The sequence below is a fragment of the Sciurus carolinensis genome, chromosome 2 (assembly GCF_902686445.1).
Source record: "Sciurus carolinensis chromosome 2, mSciCar1.2, whole genome shotgun sequence".
Classification (NCBI taxonomy): Eukaryota; Metazoa; Chordata; class Mammalia; order Rodentia; family Sciuridae; genus Sciurus; species Sciurus carolinensis.
In genome coordinates this window covers 20331274-20346703 of record NC_062214.1, presented here as the reverse complement: position 1 = coordinate 20346703, position 15430 = coordinate 20331274, and the positions used below count along the sequence as shown (strand labels likewise).

Genomic DNA, 15430 nt, shown 5'->3' with positions numbered 1-15430 from the left:
ACCTCCTGCACGAGGTACCCACCACTGGATTACTGAGTGTAATCCATACACACTTTCAGGAAGAAACAAATAACTTATGAAAAAAGAGACTGGCTTTGAACTTCTCATCTGAAACAGTGGATCTTAGAAGACAGTGGAATAGCACCTTCTGATTGTAAATAAAGGGTGGTGGCCTCTAAAAACTAAAAACAGCTAAGATATTTGCCTGTCAAGGTGGAAGAACAATATGCAAGGATTTGGAGAAGGAATCAGCCATATATTCCACCAGAAGATGTCTGAGAAATGACTGTACAAACAGAACAGAGACCCAAGATGAGAAAATGAGTGAAAAAGCAAACGATATATTTTTTTTCCTTTTAGCAAGGAAAAATTTTCTTCAAATAAAATGTTTAAGTGGAAGCTCAATATATAAAACAAACAAAATCAGAGGGTCTCTTGTTAAAGCTGGTGTGCAGGCAATGGCCTGGGCTCTGTGTCTCTTACTAACTTTAGGAGTTTCATGAAGATAACTTGGGGACCAAAGAGTGGTAGTCCAAATTATCTCCTCAGATGATAGGACAAAAACTGTAACAGCACTGATGAAATAGGAACACAAGGTCCAAAACCGAACTCGTCTGCTTTTTCTGTCGTGATTCCTTGGTGACTTATGGTCCTTATTCCATTTCATCACCGATGATGATCATCACATATGTCACGGTGGGCTGACTACAACAGTTTCCTCTCTGGTCCCATGTCCCGTGTGCTTGCCCTTCTTGAATCCACATTTGAAACTGATGCTTAAGTGATTTTTCTGATCACTCTTTTCCATGTTTAAAATTCTTCAACTACTTTTCCATAGCCCGACAAAAGTACAAACACCTTTTAGCTTATAGGACCCTGTCTAGCTCACCAACTTCATCACTCGTATCACTCCCTGAATGCTAAACAGCAATTATGTAAAATTATACAATTTCTAAAAAGATGGTGCTATTCCATATTTGTCTCCTTTCTCCTACCACTGTATGCACCTCTATTATGAACAAGCTGCATTCCTTGTACAAATGTCTTACCTACTTTACATGGGGCTCTTTGAGGTCAGGGGCAATTCTAAACCTAGAAGAACATCTGGCACCTGACAACATCTGTACAAATTCTGCTTTCAAGTAGGATATAGTATGGATATGCAGGCCAACACTCACGTTGATGACTAGCAAAGTCCAATAATTTACAGAAATCATTTCTTAAAGTCTCCAGAGCAACACAGACTACATGGACTAATAGTTTAGTGAAGGGAGAATGTTCAGAGTGAGTCAATAATCAGTTGCTTTTTTTTGCCCTTGGTACATTTGCTGATCCTGGACATGGACTCAGGGTTAGGGCGTGGCTGTCACTGAGGAGACAGAATCCACAATGGTTAGGGCTGGACAGACATAACTGCATCCTCGAGGGACCTCAAAATACAAGACTACTGGTATAGAATCCAGTAGGTATTTTGGTGTTCTTTAAAGTTAGAGTGACAAAACGGGAGATAACACTTGGCTGGTATTTCCTCAAGATATTTAGCAAATTTTGAATCCATATGAAGTGGCAGTTTAAAGAACTAAGCTGAAAGCCTTTGGAGGGCAGAGGTGATTCCCTGAAAGTCTTTCAAGTCCAAGGAGACAGATTGCCTGTTAACCTCCCAATTGACAGCCCTGGGGGATTGCCCTCCATCAACAAGGATGAACCAGAGAAGGTTTGAGCCTTTTCAGGATTGCAACCCAGAGTGACCCAGCTTAATTCCTTAAATTGAAGTGTTCAGCTCCCCACCTCTCAACCTAACAAAAGAGGGACCTTCTCTGATGGGAAATAATGTTACCTAGTGCCACTGAGTCTTTTTAATGTCTTATGCATAATAAGAATTTTTTGAATATAGACCACAGAACTGGATAAGCAAGAGGAAAAGCAGACAATAAAAGCAGATCCATAGGTAACCCAAATATTGGAGTTAGCAGTCAAGACCTTTAAAATAAACAAGATTAATATTGTCAAGAAAGAAAGGAACACTTTTTTTCTTTTGAAGTAACCTCTCTTTTTACCCTAAGATGTTATTTATTGCTGTCTTCTTTTTCACAAGTAACTTGAAGATATTAAAGCTAGAAGTTGGAACTAGACAAGTAGAATCCAAGATAGCCAAGATATGCTTTTCTAACATGAGTTCAATTGAACCTATGTAATTATACTTAAAAGTTGATTACACAGTTATTAAATTCCAGGATTATAGTTTATTTAAGGAGACTCTTAAACAGGTTTACTTTTAAACATGTTTAAAATGTGGTGGTATAAATCTCAACTGCTTTTTTTTTTTTTTTTAATGTTCTCTACATACAACTATCATTCTTTGGAAGGTTTTATTTAAAATAAGTTTGAAAATTTTTAATTTTTCAAGTAAAAACACATACCCAAAAGGAAAATGTGGATAAAGTAAGTAGAAGGGTAAAGAATTTTACCACAGAATTGGTTGAAATCTATACAAAAAATCAAATGGACACCGTAAAACAAAGAAATGAAGTATCTATAATTAAGAACCCAAGGCAAGGTTTTAACAGGTTTGTCTTCTGCTAACCTGGACTTAGCAGAAGACATGATTAATGATTTGGAAGATAGATCAATAAAAAATATCCAAACTCAATCAAACAAAGAAAAAATAACAGCAAACACAGGTGATAAAAAACAGGAGGGATACACTGAAAGGTCTCACTTGTGAATAAGAGTCCCAGAAGATAGAACATAAAGCAGAAGCAACTAAAATGCTCACAACAAATGAAAGAGATCAACCCACAGACTCAAGAAATTCAGCAAATCCCAAGTTGACCAATACAAAGAGAGGCACAGACACATTATAGTCATTCTGTTGAAAATCAAAAATAAAGAATAAAATCTTAAAAGCAGTGGAACAATAAGACTGACAACTGACTTTTCAAATGAAATGACAAAATATAGAAATCAAAAGAATGGCATCTTTACTATAAGAAAGTAACTACCAACCCTTAATTTCGTTTTTTGAAAAATGAAGGTATGGCTGAGGGCATAGCTCAATGATAGAGCACTTGCCTAACATGTGCGAGTCTGTGGACTCTAGTCCTAGCACTACAGGGAAGGGGGATGTAAAATAAAGATGTTTTTAGACAAACAAAAAACAGATGGAATTCTCTGCTATGAGAGCTACACTAAAGGTAAACATGAAATGGGAAAATGAACATAGAAGCACGGCACTGTAGGTAGGAATGAAGGAAATGAAATAGGTCAATATAAAAGAAAATCTGTATAAAACAATATTATGTCTTCTGTAGATGAAGTATATGTAAAACTAAAATGCAAGATAATGAAAATGCACCAAATGCAGGGGAAGGAGCTGTGTTCTAAGCCTCTGTAGCTTCAGGAAATGGTGAAGTCATTTGCATTAGACTATAGCATGTAAAAATGTTGAACACATGTTTAAATCTGTAGAATAAACTTTAATATAACTGTAAAGGGATATCTGTCTAACAAGTTCACTAGGCAGTAAAAATGGGATACAATTTTTGATTAGTTCAAAAGAAGGCAAAAATGAGGAGAAGACAAAAATAAGGAAAAAGCAAAATCAATTAGCCAAACAAAAAACAAACACTAGGATGGCAGACGGAAGTCCTACCAGAACAGAGGCTACATTAAGTCAGTTTCTCAGCAGTAGCACTATTAACATTTGGGGCTGGATAGTCATTTGTTGGCGGAGGGCTGTGTTGTGTGCAGTGTAGGATACTTAGCACTTCCTGGCCTTGAGCACTTGGCCGTGCATAGATCCACAAGGCACTGAAAGCACTCCCCCAGGGTGACAATGAAAAACGTCTCCAGCCATGGCAAGTATCCCATGGAGCCCAAATATTGCCCCTGGTAAAGTCAAAATAATTCCAAGCAAAATCCCAGTATGACTTCTTAAAAAGTAACATGATTCTAAAATTGTTATGGAAGTGCAAATGACCTTGAATAGCAAAGACAATCCTGAAGAAGAGGAATGAAATTAGGAAATTTACACTATTCCATTTCAGCATTAACTATAAAGGTACAATAATTAGTGTGTAATTGACATAAAGAAAGACAAATGGATTAATGGAGAATAATAAAGTCCGGAAATAGAACTACACATAGAACAGAGCTCAAATCTAGGTCAACACACTTGAGGAAGGTGACAATGAAACGAAGAAAGAATGGTCTTTTCATTTCGAGGTGCCACATCATCTAGCTATACACATGAAAAAATACTGAGTAGTCACCTAAATCCTGCGGGTTATGTTTCAAGACCCCCAGTGGATTTCTGAGTACAGATTGTACCTAAGCTTATATATACTATGTTTCCTCCTATACATACATGTCTATGATAAAGTTTAATTAATAAACTAAGTATAGTAAGAAATTAACAGTAATCATGACACAGAACAATTGTAACAATATACTAGAGTAAAAGTTATGCATGCATGATCTCTCCTCAGAGTTAAGATTAATCATAGTTTTGGACCATGGATGACTAGAGGTAACTGAAACCATGCAATTAAAAACTGCAAAAAAGGACACTGTGTGTGTGTGTGTGTGTGTGTGTGTGTGTGTGTGTGGTGTACATGCATGCGCGTGGCTTTCTCTATCTAGATTTCATCTCATATCAGGTTTAAATGTAAAACGGAAAACAAGAAAGCTTTCCAAAGAAAACAGAGAAGAACATTTTTGTGAGCTTGCAGTAGGTAAAGATTTCTTAAACAGGATATAAAAACAGGATACAGAAAAAAAAAAATTGGCCAGGTGTGGTTGTGCATACCACAGGTACTCAGGAGGTTGATGGGACGATATTAATTCAAGGTCAGTCTAAGAAATTTAAAGAGACCATGTCTCAAAATAAAATGTAAAAAGGGGCCTAGAGATATAGCTCAATGGTAAAGCACTTGCCTAGCGTGCATGAGGCCCTAGGTTTAATCCCCAGTACTATAATCGATAAACTGCACAACAATAAAAATAAGAACCGTTCATCAAAATACACCATTATGAGAGTAAAAAAGCAACCTACAAAGTCAGGAAGATGTCTGCTCTATATCCAACAAAATGCTCAGATTCAGAATATATAAAAGATTTTAGAAATAAACCATTAAGAAAAAGACAACTCAGAAGAAATACGGAGAAGGACTTGAACAGATGTATCATAGCAAAAGATATACTAACGCTAATACACGTAGATGGCCACTCAACATTATCAGTCAGGAAAATTCAATTTAGAATGGCTAAATTGAAAAAATAAAGGAAAAAAAAAAAGGAAAGGAAAACATTAGGCATTAGCAAAGATATGAACCAACTAGAACTCTCAATACTGGTGGATGCGTAAACTGGTATGATTACTTCAGGAATTCTTTTGTGGCAGCTGTCAGTCTAAAGGTGCACACAGGTGTGCTCTATGATCTAACCATTCTACTCTTTGATATATATCCAACAGAAATGCATACATAAGTTTCTCAAAAGATGTGTTCTAGAATATACCCTCACAATCACCCTAAATTGGAGAATACTCAAGTGCCACCTACAGTAGAATGGATATTGTGCTATATTCTCTCAACGGAATGTTATATAGATGAAGATTTACCACAGAGATCTTCTAAAGAATGGGTTAAGGCTCAGAAATATATAAACCAGATTTCTGTAAGAAAGACAGTATAACACATTGCTACGTTGATATAACTATAAAAGGCAATCATATAGCTTTATGGGATGGCCATGAAATCATACTTGTGTGACAATACGTCAATTACAAAAGGAATTGTCTGAAGATTTAGAGCCTTAGGAGTCCTAGATTCTATTCCAATAAAGTGCAACCCTGATTATTTAAAGTGGCACTTCTGCAAAGTTTGCCGGTTCTATAGCTAACATCAACAGGAGCATCCTGGCCCAGAAAGTGACACCAGGATACGGCATGCCGAACAATAATAACTGAAAACGCATGAATAAACAGATCTTGGCTGTTCACGCCTCCTAGTTTAGAGTAGCCCAGCGGAGGTGGCAGAAGAGACCTGCAAGTAGAAAGCAGGCAATCCTCTTCCCCGACTCCCCACCTCTCTCTGTCTTGTCACAGGATGAGCTATGTAAGATCCCCAGGTCACAGTGTATGGAAGGCGAAGACAAATGGAATTGTCTGTACAGGACGAGGTGTTATACTTTACAGACACAGGATAAGATGGTGTGTCAAAGGTACATATTATTACCATGCAAGCCAGAAATGGAAGTGGGGAAGAAGTGCAAAGGAGTTGGAAATAGAATGAACACCAACAGAGAGGTGCTCGTGGAGGGAGGATTCCTGTTGGAATAGGGCTTGTGCAGAAGGGTGGCTCAAAGCAAAAGGCCTATCACAAGCACTGCCCAGAAGGGAGGAAAGTCACAGCACCTACTAAAGGTCAAAAGACCGCAGAGATGCTACCAAGGCCCACAAGCCAGGCTTCACCCTGGAGTGACATTCGGATGCAAGCGCACACTTGGGGGCTTCGCACTCGCTGGTCCCTCATGTCACCCACGGCTTGCTCCCGGCCTCTCTGCAGTGCTTTCTCCCAAATGTGACTTCTCAGTGATGCCCACCCTCTCACCTCCCCACCATGGCATGCCCCACCTCCTTTCTCTGCCTTTTAAATTTTCCATCCCAGTACTTAGTGTCACCCATCAAACCGGATTATCTACCTGTTTATTCTCTCTCCCTTCACTCAATTACGGGCTCTAGGGGGCGGTGATTTTGGTCTGACTGGCTTGCTTACTGTTTCTGGCACAGAGCAGATGCTTAATAAATATTTGTTGAATGAATGGCCATAACCCCGGATCTGGCTGTCTCTCTGGTAGAACTCTGGTGCCAGCTAAGTCTGAACTGCAGTCTTCAGGTCACCGCCACATTCGTCTTCTCTTGGGATCAATTATTCCTGCAGATTGATCTCATCTATCAGGGGAGAATCTCACTGTATTTGTTTTGGGGGGCAATCACAGAAATGCCAACACAAATTCTTAAAGAGGAGGAAGAGAATATATTTTATGTTTTTTTCTGAAAAAAATCCATCATATGCCAGGCACTTGCTAGGTATTTCACGTACATAAATTCTTCATCCATAGGCCGAGAAGCCCAAGGATCAGAGAGGTTAGACAGACACAAGGCAAGCAGGCGTCAGTCAAGGGATTCGTCTCAACCTGACTGAGTCCAAAGGTAGTATGTGCTCCTTCCACTCCAGAGCTTCCTGCTTACTTGTTTTTGTTTGTTTTTTGGTGGGGGTTGGGTGGTGCTGGGGATTGAACCCAGGGACACTCTCCCACTGAGCTACATCCCCAGTCCTTTTTATTTTATTTTGAGACAGGGTCCTTGCTAAGTTGCCCAAGCTGGCCTCAAATTTGAGATCCTCCTGCTTCAGCCTCCCAACTGTGATTCCAGTTGAGTATCAACCCAGTCCCAATTGGCTATTTATCAGAATCAAGGAATAATGATTTAAGTATAGATTTCTGAACTTCCCACCGAATCTGCTGAATCAAAGTCTCTTTTAAGGCCGGTAGGTGTGCTTGGGAATCTATGATTTTAAAAGGGTATAAGGTCAGTGTGATGACCAGCCAGGGGCAGGAATCCTGCAAGGTGTGCAGTCGACACAGGCTCTCCCTTCTCAAGCACAGGCACCTGGTGATGAAAGGGGACTTGTCCTTGCTCAGTTCTCCACCTGGCAGTAGAGCAGAGTATGCTGGGGGACTACCGTCTTTGATTAAAAAGGTGAGTTTTTCCCAGTCTCTCCACTGAATGGCAAGCTCTAGTGCTGCAGCTTTCCCTCCTGTTCCCCTGCCTCTGGACAGTGTCTGTCAGGCAGTTCCCCCCAACTCACTGCTTAGTAAGTAAAAGAAGCTGGACAGACATTAAGCCTTCAGCATCCTCTGAGGTTTTGTCACTTCCCACCTATCCCTCCTTCTACCTAGAAATGTTTCTTTAGCGTATACTATGTGCAATACACAGTGCTAGGCTCTTGAAGAAGGGAGATAAAGGTTCACCAGAGGGGCTGGCCCTGCAAAGGGGACATTTCTGCAGAACATTAAGTACATATACTAGAATGTGGAGGCTTGGAAGTCACTCTCAGGTCACTCTGTACCTCATTTACTCCTGTCTTCTGTAGAATATTTATGAAATTGCCTTGTGATACAGGAACCTTACATGCCCATCCCCTTCACGACACAAGAAGTTCTTTGGCAGGCAGTACATTCTACAAAAGTAGTTCTTAACTTAGAAAAGAGTGTACATTGAAATATATATGCCAAATCCCCACTCGTCAACCCCCCACCTGCCACTGGAAACTGGCATAAAGCTCTCTAAGTGACTAACATGTGCATGTGGATATTTATTCCCTTTATTTATAATTAAATATTTTTATGAATAAAATTCTGTTTACACACACACACACACACACACACAGAGATACAGAGAAGTGCTTCTGGAAGATGGAATAGAAACACCTATCTTTCTCTTAAGCTGAACCAAAAGATCTAAAACAAACATAAGGGAACTCTGAAAGGCAGAGACAGGCAAGCAAACTGGTTAGGGTTCCAAGGACCTGAGGAGTGATAGGGTACCAAGCAACATAGGTTTTCTTTCTGCCTTGTAGATCCTGACCATGAGCTGAAGCAGCAACAGCAGGTACAGGCACAAAAAGCCCACAGCGACCGAAGGGCTGGGCCAGGGCAGCCTGGCAAGACAATAAATGTTTGGCCAACAACTGTTCTACTCCCATCAAACACTAGAGAACATACAATGGCCCCACTCACCCCAGCACAGGCTGACTGAGGAGTCTAGACTTCCACTCCCATGAGGTTGTGATGAGATGCTCCCAACGCTCCCAGGGGTGGTGTCCGAGAAGGTCCAGCAGGAGGAGAGAATTCCAACCCCTCCAGCCCTGTAAGGAGCCCTTCCCAGTCCCACATCACCCCACACAATATGTGATGGTTGGGCCACACTGGAGCCTACATTGCCACACCCACTTGGGGAGAAGGTACCCTTCTCCTTATCGAGGAGGTGTCAGAAGAGGTCTAGTGACAAGTCAGGACCTTCATCATTGCCCAGTGGCGACAAGGTGACCACACCACAGTGTAAGTGGAGGCTCAGTGGGAAGCTGAATACCCACCTCTAAATGGCAGAACCAGGGAGCTCTCCCTGGTTGCCATGGAGGCTGAGTGAGGAACCTGGGCTTTCTAGTTCCAGATGGCAGTGAGGGAACAGGCCACTTCTACTGGAGCAGGCGCACTATCAGGACTTCCAGTCCAAACAGAAGACTTTAATACAACCCAGTCTCTGAACACTACATACAAATGTCCAGGTTCCAGTAAGAAACAAAACAAAACATCACTCATCATACTGTCTTAACACATATCAACACTGAAGTGACAAAGATGTTAGATTTGACAAACATATTAAGGCAGCCATGATTAAAATATTTCCATGAATTATGAATATGTTTCAAACAAATGAAAAAATAGAAAATCTCAGCAAATACTTTTTATAAGCATAAAACAGCCACAAAGTATGTAAAACAAAAATGGAAAAAACTGAAAGAAGTATAAAAATCCACAAGTATGAGTAGTGACTTCAACATCCCTCTCTCAACAAAATAATGGAATGGAAAATCAGCAAGGATATAAGAACCTGACCCCATCATAAACCAACAAGATCTATGACATTTAAAGAGCACTCCACCACACAAGAGCATAATATACATTCAAGTGCCCATTGAACATATACAAAGATAGGCCATGTGCTCAGCCACAAAACAAACCTCAACAAATTTTAAATAATTAAAATCATACAGAATGTTCTCCAACTGCAATGGAATCAAGGTTGGCACACTAACAGAGAACTAACAGGAAAAAACTCCAAACATCTAGAAATTAAACAATACATTTCTAAATAATCTACAGAACAAAAAGGAAGTCTTGAGAGAAACAAACAGAAATACATAGAAATGAATGAAAATGAAAATATAACATTTTATCAAAATCTGTGGAAAGAGAAACAGCCAAGCTAAGAGGTAAATTTATAATACTAAGTCATATATTAGAAAAAGGAAAAGGTCTCAAAACTAAAATCTAAAAGGTCCACCTCTCAAAATCCTAGAAAAAGAGCAAAATAAACCTAATGTAGATAGATGAAAGGGAATAATAAAGATCGGAGCAAAAATTAATGATATTGAACACAGAAAATAAAGAAAATCAATGAAATAAAAACCTGGTTCTTTGAAAACATCAATAAAATAGACAAACTTCTAGCAAGATTGGTGGAGAGGGGAGGAGTTAGAGAGGGAGAAATAGGAGTATCATAAATTACCAATATCAGTTAAAATTTTTCAAGAGTAATACAGAATACCACCAATAACTTTTAAAATATATTTGACAACTTAGAATGTATTAATCTGCTTTTTGTTACTATACGGAAATACCTGAGGCAAGCTACTTAAAAAAAAAAGGTTTATTTTGGCTCATAGTCCTAGAGGTGCAAGATCTAGAAGTTGCATCAAGTGACAGCCTTCTTGCTGGCAGAGTTCCTGAGGTGGCACAGGGCATCACAGGGCAAGAGGCAGGGAGTATACATGTGAGTGTGCTCTTATTCTTATCTTACAAAGCCACTTCAATCATTGGGGGGCGGGTGTTCCACTCTAATAAACTTAAATAATCCAAATCATTACTCAAAGGCCTCACCTCTAAATGTCACAGTTGGATTGTCTGCCTTCCTAATGCCTCAGAAGAGGAATTAAATTTCACATGCAGACTTGGGGAACATTCAGACCATATCCAAGACGTATCCATTTTGTATAGACAAAATGGCTAAAACACGAACTACCAAAACCTACATATAAATTTGTCATTTAAAACTTCATTGGGGGACAGGGGAGAATATGAATCTCCAGGCCAGATGGTTTCACTGGAAAATTCTACCAAACATTTAAAGAAAAATTAACACAAATTCTGCACAATCTCTTCTAGAAAAAGAAGAGGAAGAAATACTTTCCAATTCCTTTTATGAAGCTACTACTATTTTGGTATCAAACTCAAAGATAATACAAAACTTTTTAAACTACAGATCAATTTCCCTCATGAATACAGATGTAAAAATCCTAAACAAATTACCATGAAATATAATTCAGCAGTGTATATAAAAAGAATTATACACTAAGACAAAGTGAGGTGTGCAGGGATTTCAGGATGCAAGACTGGCTCAATACTTGAAAATCAACCAGTGTAATTAATATTAAAAGACTTAAGAAGAAAAGTTACATAATAATAACATATTCATCTTCCAGACCTCTTAATGTTGATGTGTCCTAGGACTCAGGTTTTTCAGTACTTATTTCCCCTCATGATATCCACATTTCTCTCTCTAGCCCAGAGTTCTCCCTTGCACTCCAGAATCATAAACCAAACTGCCTCTTGGACACCAATCTATAGAGTTGGTTCTCTGTTTCTATGGGTCCCACATCCACGAATTCAACCATAGATCAAAAGTATATAAAGGGAAAAAACCCTGCAGCTGTACTATACATGCTGACTTTCCCCATTATTATTCCTAAGCAATACAAAATGACAACTATTTACACAGCACTTACATTATATTAGGTACCATAAATTACTCTGAGATTATTTAAACTATACAGGAGGACATGTATAGGATATATGCAAATACAATGCCACTTTATATGAGATTTGTTATCAGAGGGAGTTTGACATCTGCCAGGGGACGGGGGTGTCCTAGAACCAATTCCCTAAGAATACTGAGCGATCGTACTTGAATAAATTTTCAACTGGACATGTCCAAATCCAAACTCTTGCTTGTGCTCCCCAAACCTGCTCCTTCTGCAACTCAGTAAATGGGAATGTCATTCTTAGGGTTGCTCAGGCTAACACCCGTGGGTGATTTATTAAACTCTTGTCTCTCACTACACTTCATATCCAGCAAATCCTGTTATGTCTTCCCTAAAATACGCCCAGAATCTGTCCCTTTCTTACCATTTTTACCTGGCTTGAGTCATCCTTTTACCTAGGTTATTACAACAGTTGTCAGACTGGTCTTCCTGCCTCCCTTGTACCATGACTATTTTCTACCTAACAGCTACAATGTTCCTCCTGTTCCAAATTGTCAAATAGATTCACCTTTCATTCAGAGTAACACACGTCCTTACTATTGCCTGCAAGTGTCCACATTAGGTTACTATCCTGCTTTCTGTTCCTCAAAAAAACCAACAATAGTCTAAAGTTGGTTTTTCCTCTGCTTGGAAGGATAGCTTTTGGTTTGTTCTCTCATTTCTTTCAGGGTCTGATCAGTGAGGCCCTCTCTGCCAGCATATATGATAGACTCTTATCTGTCCAATGTGTATATACAGTCTTAATCTCCTTTACTCTCTGTTTAATTCAATGTCCTTATCATTTCCTGACTCGTTTTATAGTTATGTGTTTACTTTTCTGTCTTCCCCAGTAGAAAGCAAGCTTCCAAGGATATGGGTATTTTGTCTAGAAGAGTGCTTCAGATTTAGGTACTCTTCAGGAGTGAAGAATATGGGATCAGATGTTGGGTATACATCGATATATCAATCTTGATAGACTCCTGACTGCCATTTCCTAGCTATGCCCAAGCAACCTTGGATTGGTTACTTATCCATGTTCTATGCTTTCTCATATATCAAATAGTGATAATAATCCCCACTCCACAGGATTCTAAGAATTAAATAGAAGAATGTATGTAATGCACTGAATACACGTGATTTGGTTTAAAAGCATGTGGTCCAGTGACATTATTTAATACTGAAAGGTCTAGATGTGTACTCAAAAACTCTATGATGACTAGATATTGACCGTGATTTTAGGTTATTCCCCTCTTTTATATTAACTCACATAATCAAGTATGAATCAAGTGCTAGAGTTAAAATGATGGCTAAGATGGAATCTCTTCCCTCAAATCTTAAAGAATCTTGGGTAGGCAAGACCTCTCTGAGCCTCATTTGTCAACCGGGGAGAATATAATACCTACTTCATGGCCTTGTTGTTAGGATTAAATGAGTTACTATATGAAAACAGTGTCTAGTACATAGCAACCTCTTGATATGTTAGCTCTGAGTATGATGATTCTGGTCTGAAGAAGGGATAAAAGTATATAAGCAAAGAACAACAACACATAAGAATGCACAAAAACAGGTAACAACTAGAACAATATTTCCTAAATTGGGACCGGCCCCCAACTAGGAAATTCAGTGATGATCAGGAAATTTTAAAATTCTATTGTCTATGAAAATCTACCACCATCCCTGTAGCAGTTAGGGGAAAAAAATCTGATTTGATAACTGGAACGTAATGCATAAAATACATATATGTATATATATACGATAAGAGTTTGATATCTCAAATACTGCTTCCTAAGCGAGGTCCATGGACGCACTGGGAGGAAAGAGAGAAGGCAAGGGTGGATGTAATTCCCTTGACTGAAGTCATCAGTGAGGGGCAGAGGGCCTAGAAGTGTGTTTCGGGGGCAGTGCTGCCACAGGCTAAACGTCAGAACTGGACATCAGGGGTCCTCTGGAAGCTGGGTAGGAGCTCACCAGGTGAGAGAGGGAAAGTCATTTTTGGGGGGCGAACAAGAGCCAAGGCGTGGAGGAGTGAAAAGGGCACGTGGGTGTCTTGGAAGACCCAAAGAGCAGCTTTCTGGGGGGGCGGCGTGAGAGCAGGACACGTATGGAGGTGCGGCCCTGGGCCTGCCAGGTGAGAAAGGAGCCCCCTTCCCATACCCAGGTCACGATCTCGGGGTCTCAGTGTCCCCTCAGGATCCCCCTTTAAGGGCTTCCAGCTGCTGGGCTCCCCTCTCGTTCCCGCCACTCTTCCCTTACCTCGTCTTCCAGTCTTTCCCTCACTCTCCCGCCTCCTGCGCCCCGCCGGAAGTGACGCGCTAAGTAGCGCGCCGAACCGCGCCAGAAAGGTTCTGAGGAGCGGGAGAAAGGGTTCCGGTGAGGCTCACTGCGCCGGCGTGCGGGCAGGAGCGGTCAAAGCGCCTTCCGGGGGCTGGGGGAACTGCCCTCGTTCCCAGGGTCTGGCTCCTTCGAAGTGGCCTGAGCAAGGCTCAGAGAGGCCGCCGCTTCCAAAGAAAAGTTTTTCTACAGCTCCGACGCTGCTCGGTGCCCGGGTACCCCAGCCCTTGCCCTTTGACCCCGCTCTCGCGGCGGGGGTGAGAGGTCGGGTGGCCATCTTGTGGCGGCGGCGCGGGCGGCTGTTACTGCGGAGACCCATCCCCTCCCCCGCCTTGCGCCCCTGGCAGCCTGTCAGTCGGTGAAGAGTCCCGCAGTCTGTCCGGTGAGGCCCCGAACGCACGCTATTCCTGTCGTATTGGGCGGCCCAGGCCGCTCCCTGTCTGGCCTCACCGCCGCCACTATGTCCTCCTTCTCCGAATCTGCGCTGGAGAAGAAGCTCTCGGAGCTGAGCAACTCCCAGCAGAGCGTGCAGACACTGTCCTTGTGGCTCATCCACCACCGCAAGCACGCAGGACCCATCGTCTCGGTGTGGCACCGCGAGCTCCGCAAAGGTAAACACCTCCTCCCTACCCCCTGGGCCCTGCGGTGGGTTGTCCTCTCTCCCGCCCGCTCCCCAGACCCCTCTAGCTTCTTAATCGATCCTTGCTTTTCAGGCCTGAGTCTCTGCTCGTGCTTCTGAGATTGGAGACAATGTTATCCCCATTTCTGGGAGAAGGAAACCGAGGCCTAGGAAGGTATAAGGTATTTGTCTGAGGTTCCAGTGACCAGGGCTCAGGTGCCCAGATTTCCATTTTATCAAGGTGTTTTTTCCCTCAGGCTCCGCCTGACACTTGTAACTATTATTCTGGCTGCATTCGGCACCCGTACCGGCCTGTCTTGCGATGTGCCAGGTTCTGTGCAGGGTACTTGGAGTAAGAGCCAATGGGCTCTGCAGTCACACTGCCTAGATCGTGTCCTGGCACAACCACTTAGTAGCTGAGTGATACTGAGCGCTCTTCTTCATCTTCCAGTGCTTCTGTTTTCCCATCCGTAAAACAGACGAGGTTTCCTGCCACTTACGTTGCCTCGACTCCATGCCAGCCGCTATACTTACAGACTTTTGCGTATATCCTCACACTCAGTCCTCAAGAACAACCTTATGAATTGGGTAACCTCATTCACCTGCTATTGATTTCAGGCCCCCATTCAAGAACTGACATTCATTGGGCTCAGCCTGTTATGTTCTAGGCACTATGCTGAACACTAAATTTACAGCAGCTTGCCTCTGCCAACTGCCTTGAAGTCAAGCCTTGATTTTGCTACTTACTGGCCCCAGCAACTTAAACTGGCTGCCCCTTAAGTTCATATCTGCATCATGAAGGCAGTGATAACTGATATGTACTGTGCCTTTATCA

The 15430-nt window shown here is 41.5% G+C and overlaps 2 protein-coding genes across 3 annotated transcripts in view; one reads left to right on the top strand and one right to left on the bottom strand.

The window, feature by feature from the left end:
* The window catches only part of Tti1 (TELO2 interacting protein 1), a 44160-nt gene extending 30223 nt beyond the window's left edge, over positions 1 to 13937 (bottom strand). Inside the window, exon 1 of the mRNA XM_047541220.1 lies at positions 13899 to 13937. The gene's annotated coding sequence lies outside the window, so the exon portion shown is untranslated. The remainder of the gene's footprint in view (positions 1 to 13898) is intronic.
* Positions 13938 to 14036: 99 nt separating this feature from the next.
* The window catches only part of Rprd1b (regulation of nuclear pre-mRNA domain containing 1B), a 49152-nt gene continuing 47758 nt past the window's right edge, over positions 14037 to 15430 (top strand). Inside the window, exon 1 of one of the 2 annotated variants that reach the window (XM_047541935.1) lies at positions 14037 to 14587. In XM_047541935.1, the coding sequence (XP_047397891.1) occupies positions 14437 to 14587 (151 nt within the window). In that variant the 5' untranslated portion in view covers positions 14037 to 14436. The remainder of the gene's footprint in view (positions 14588 to 15430) is intronic. The other variant, XM_047541933.1, reaches the window with a different exon arrangement.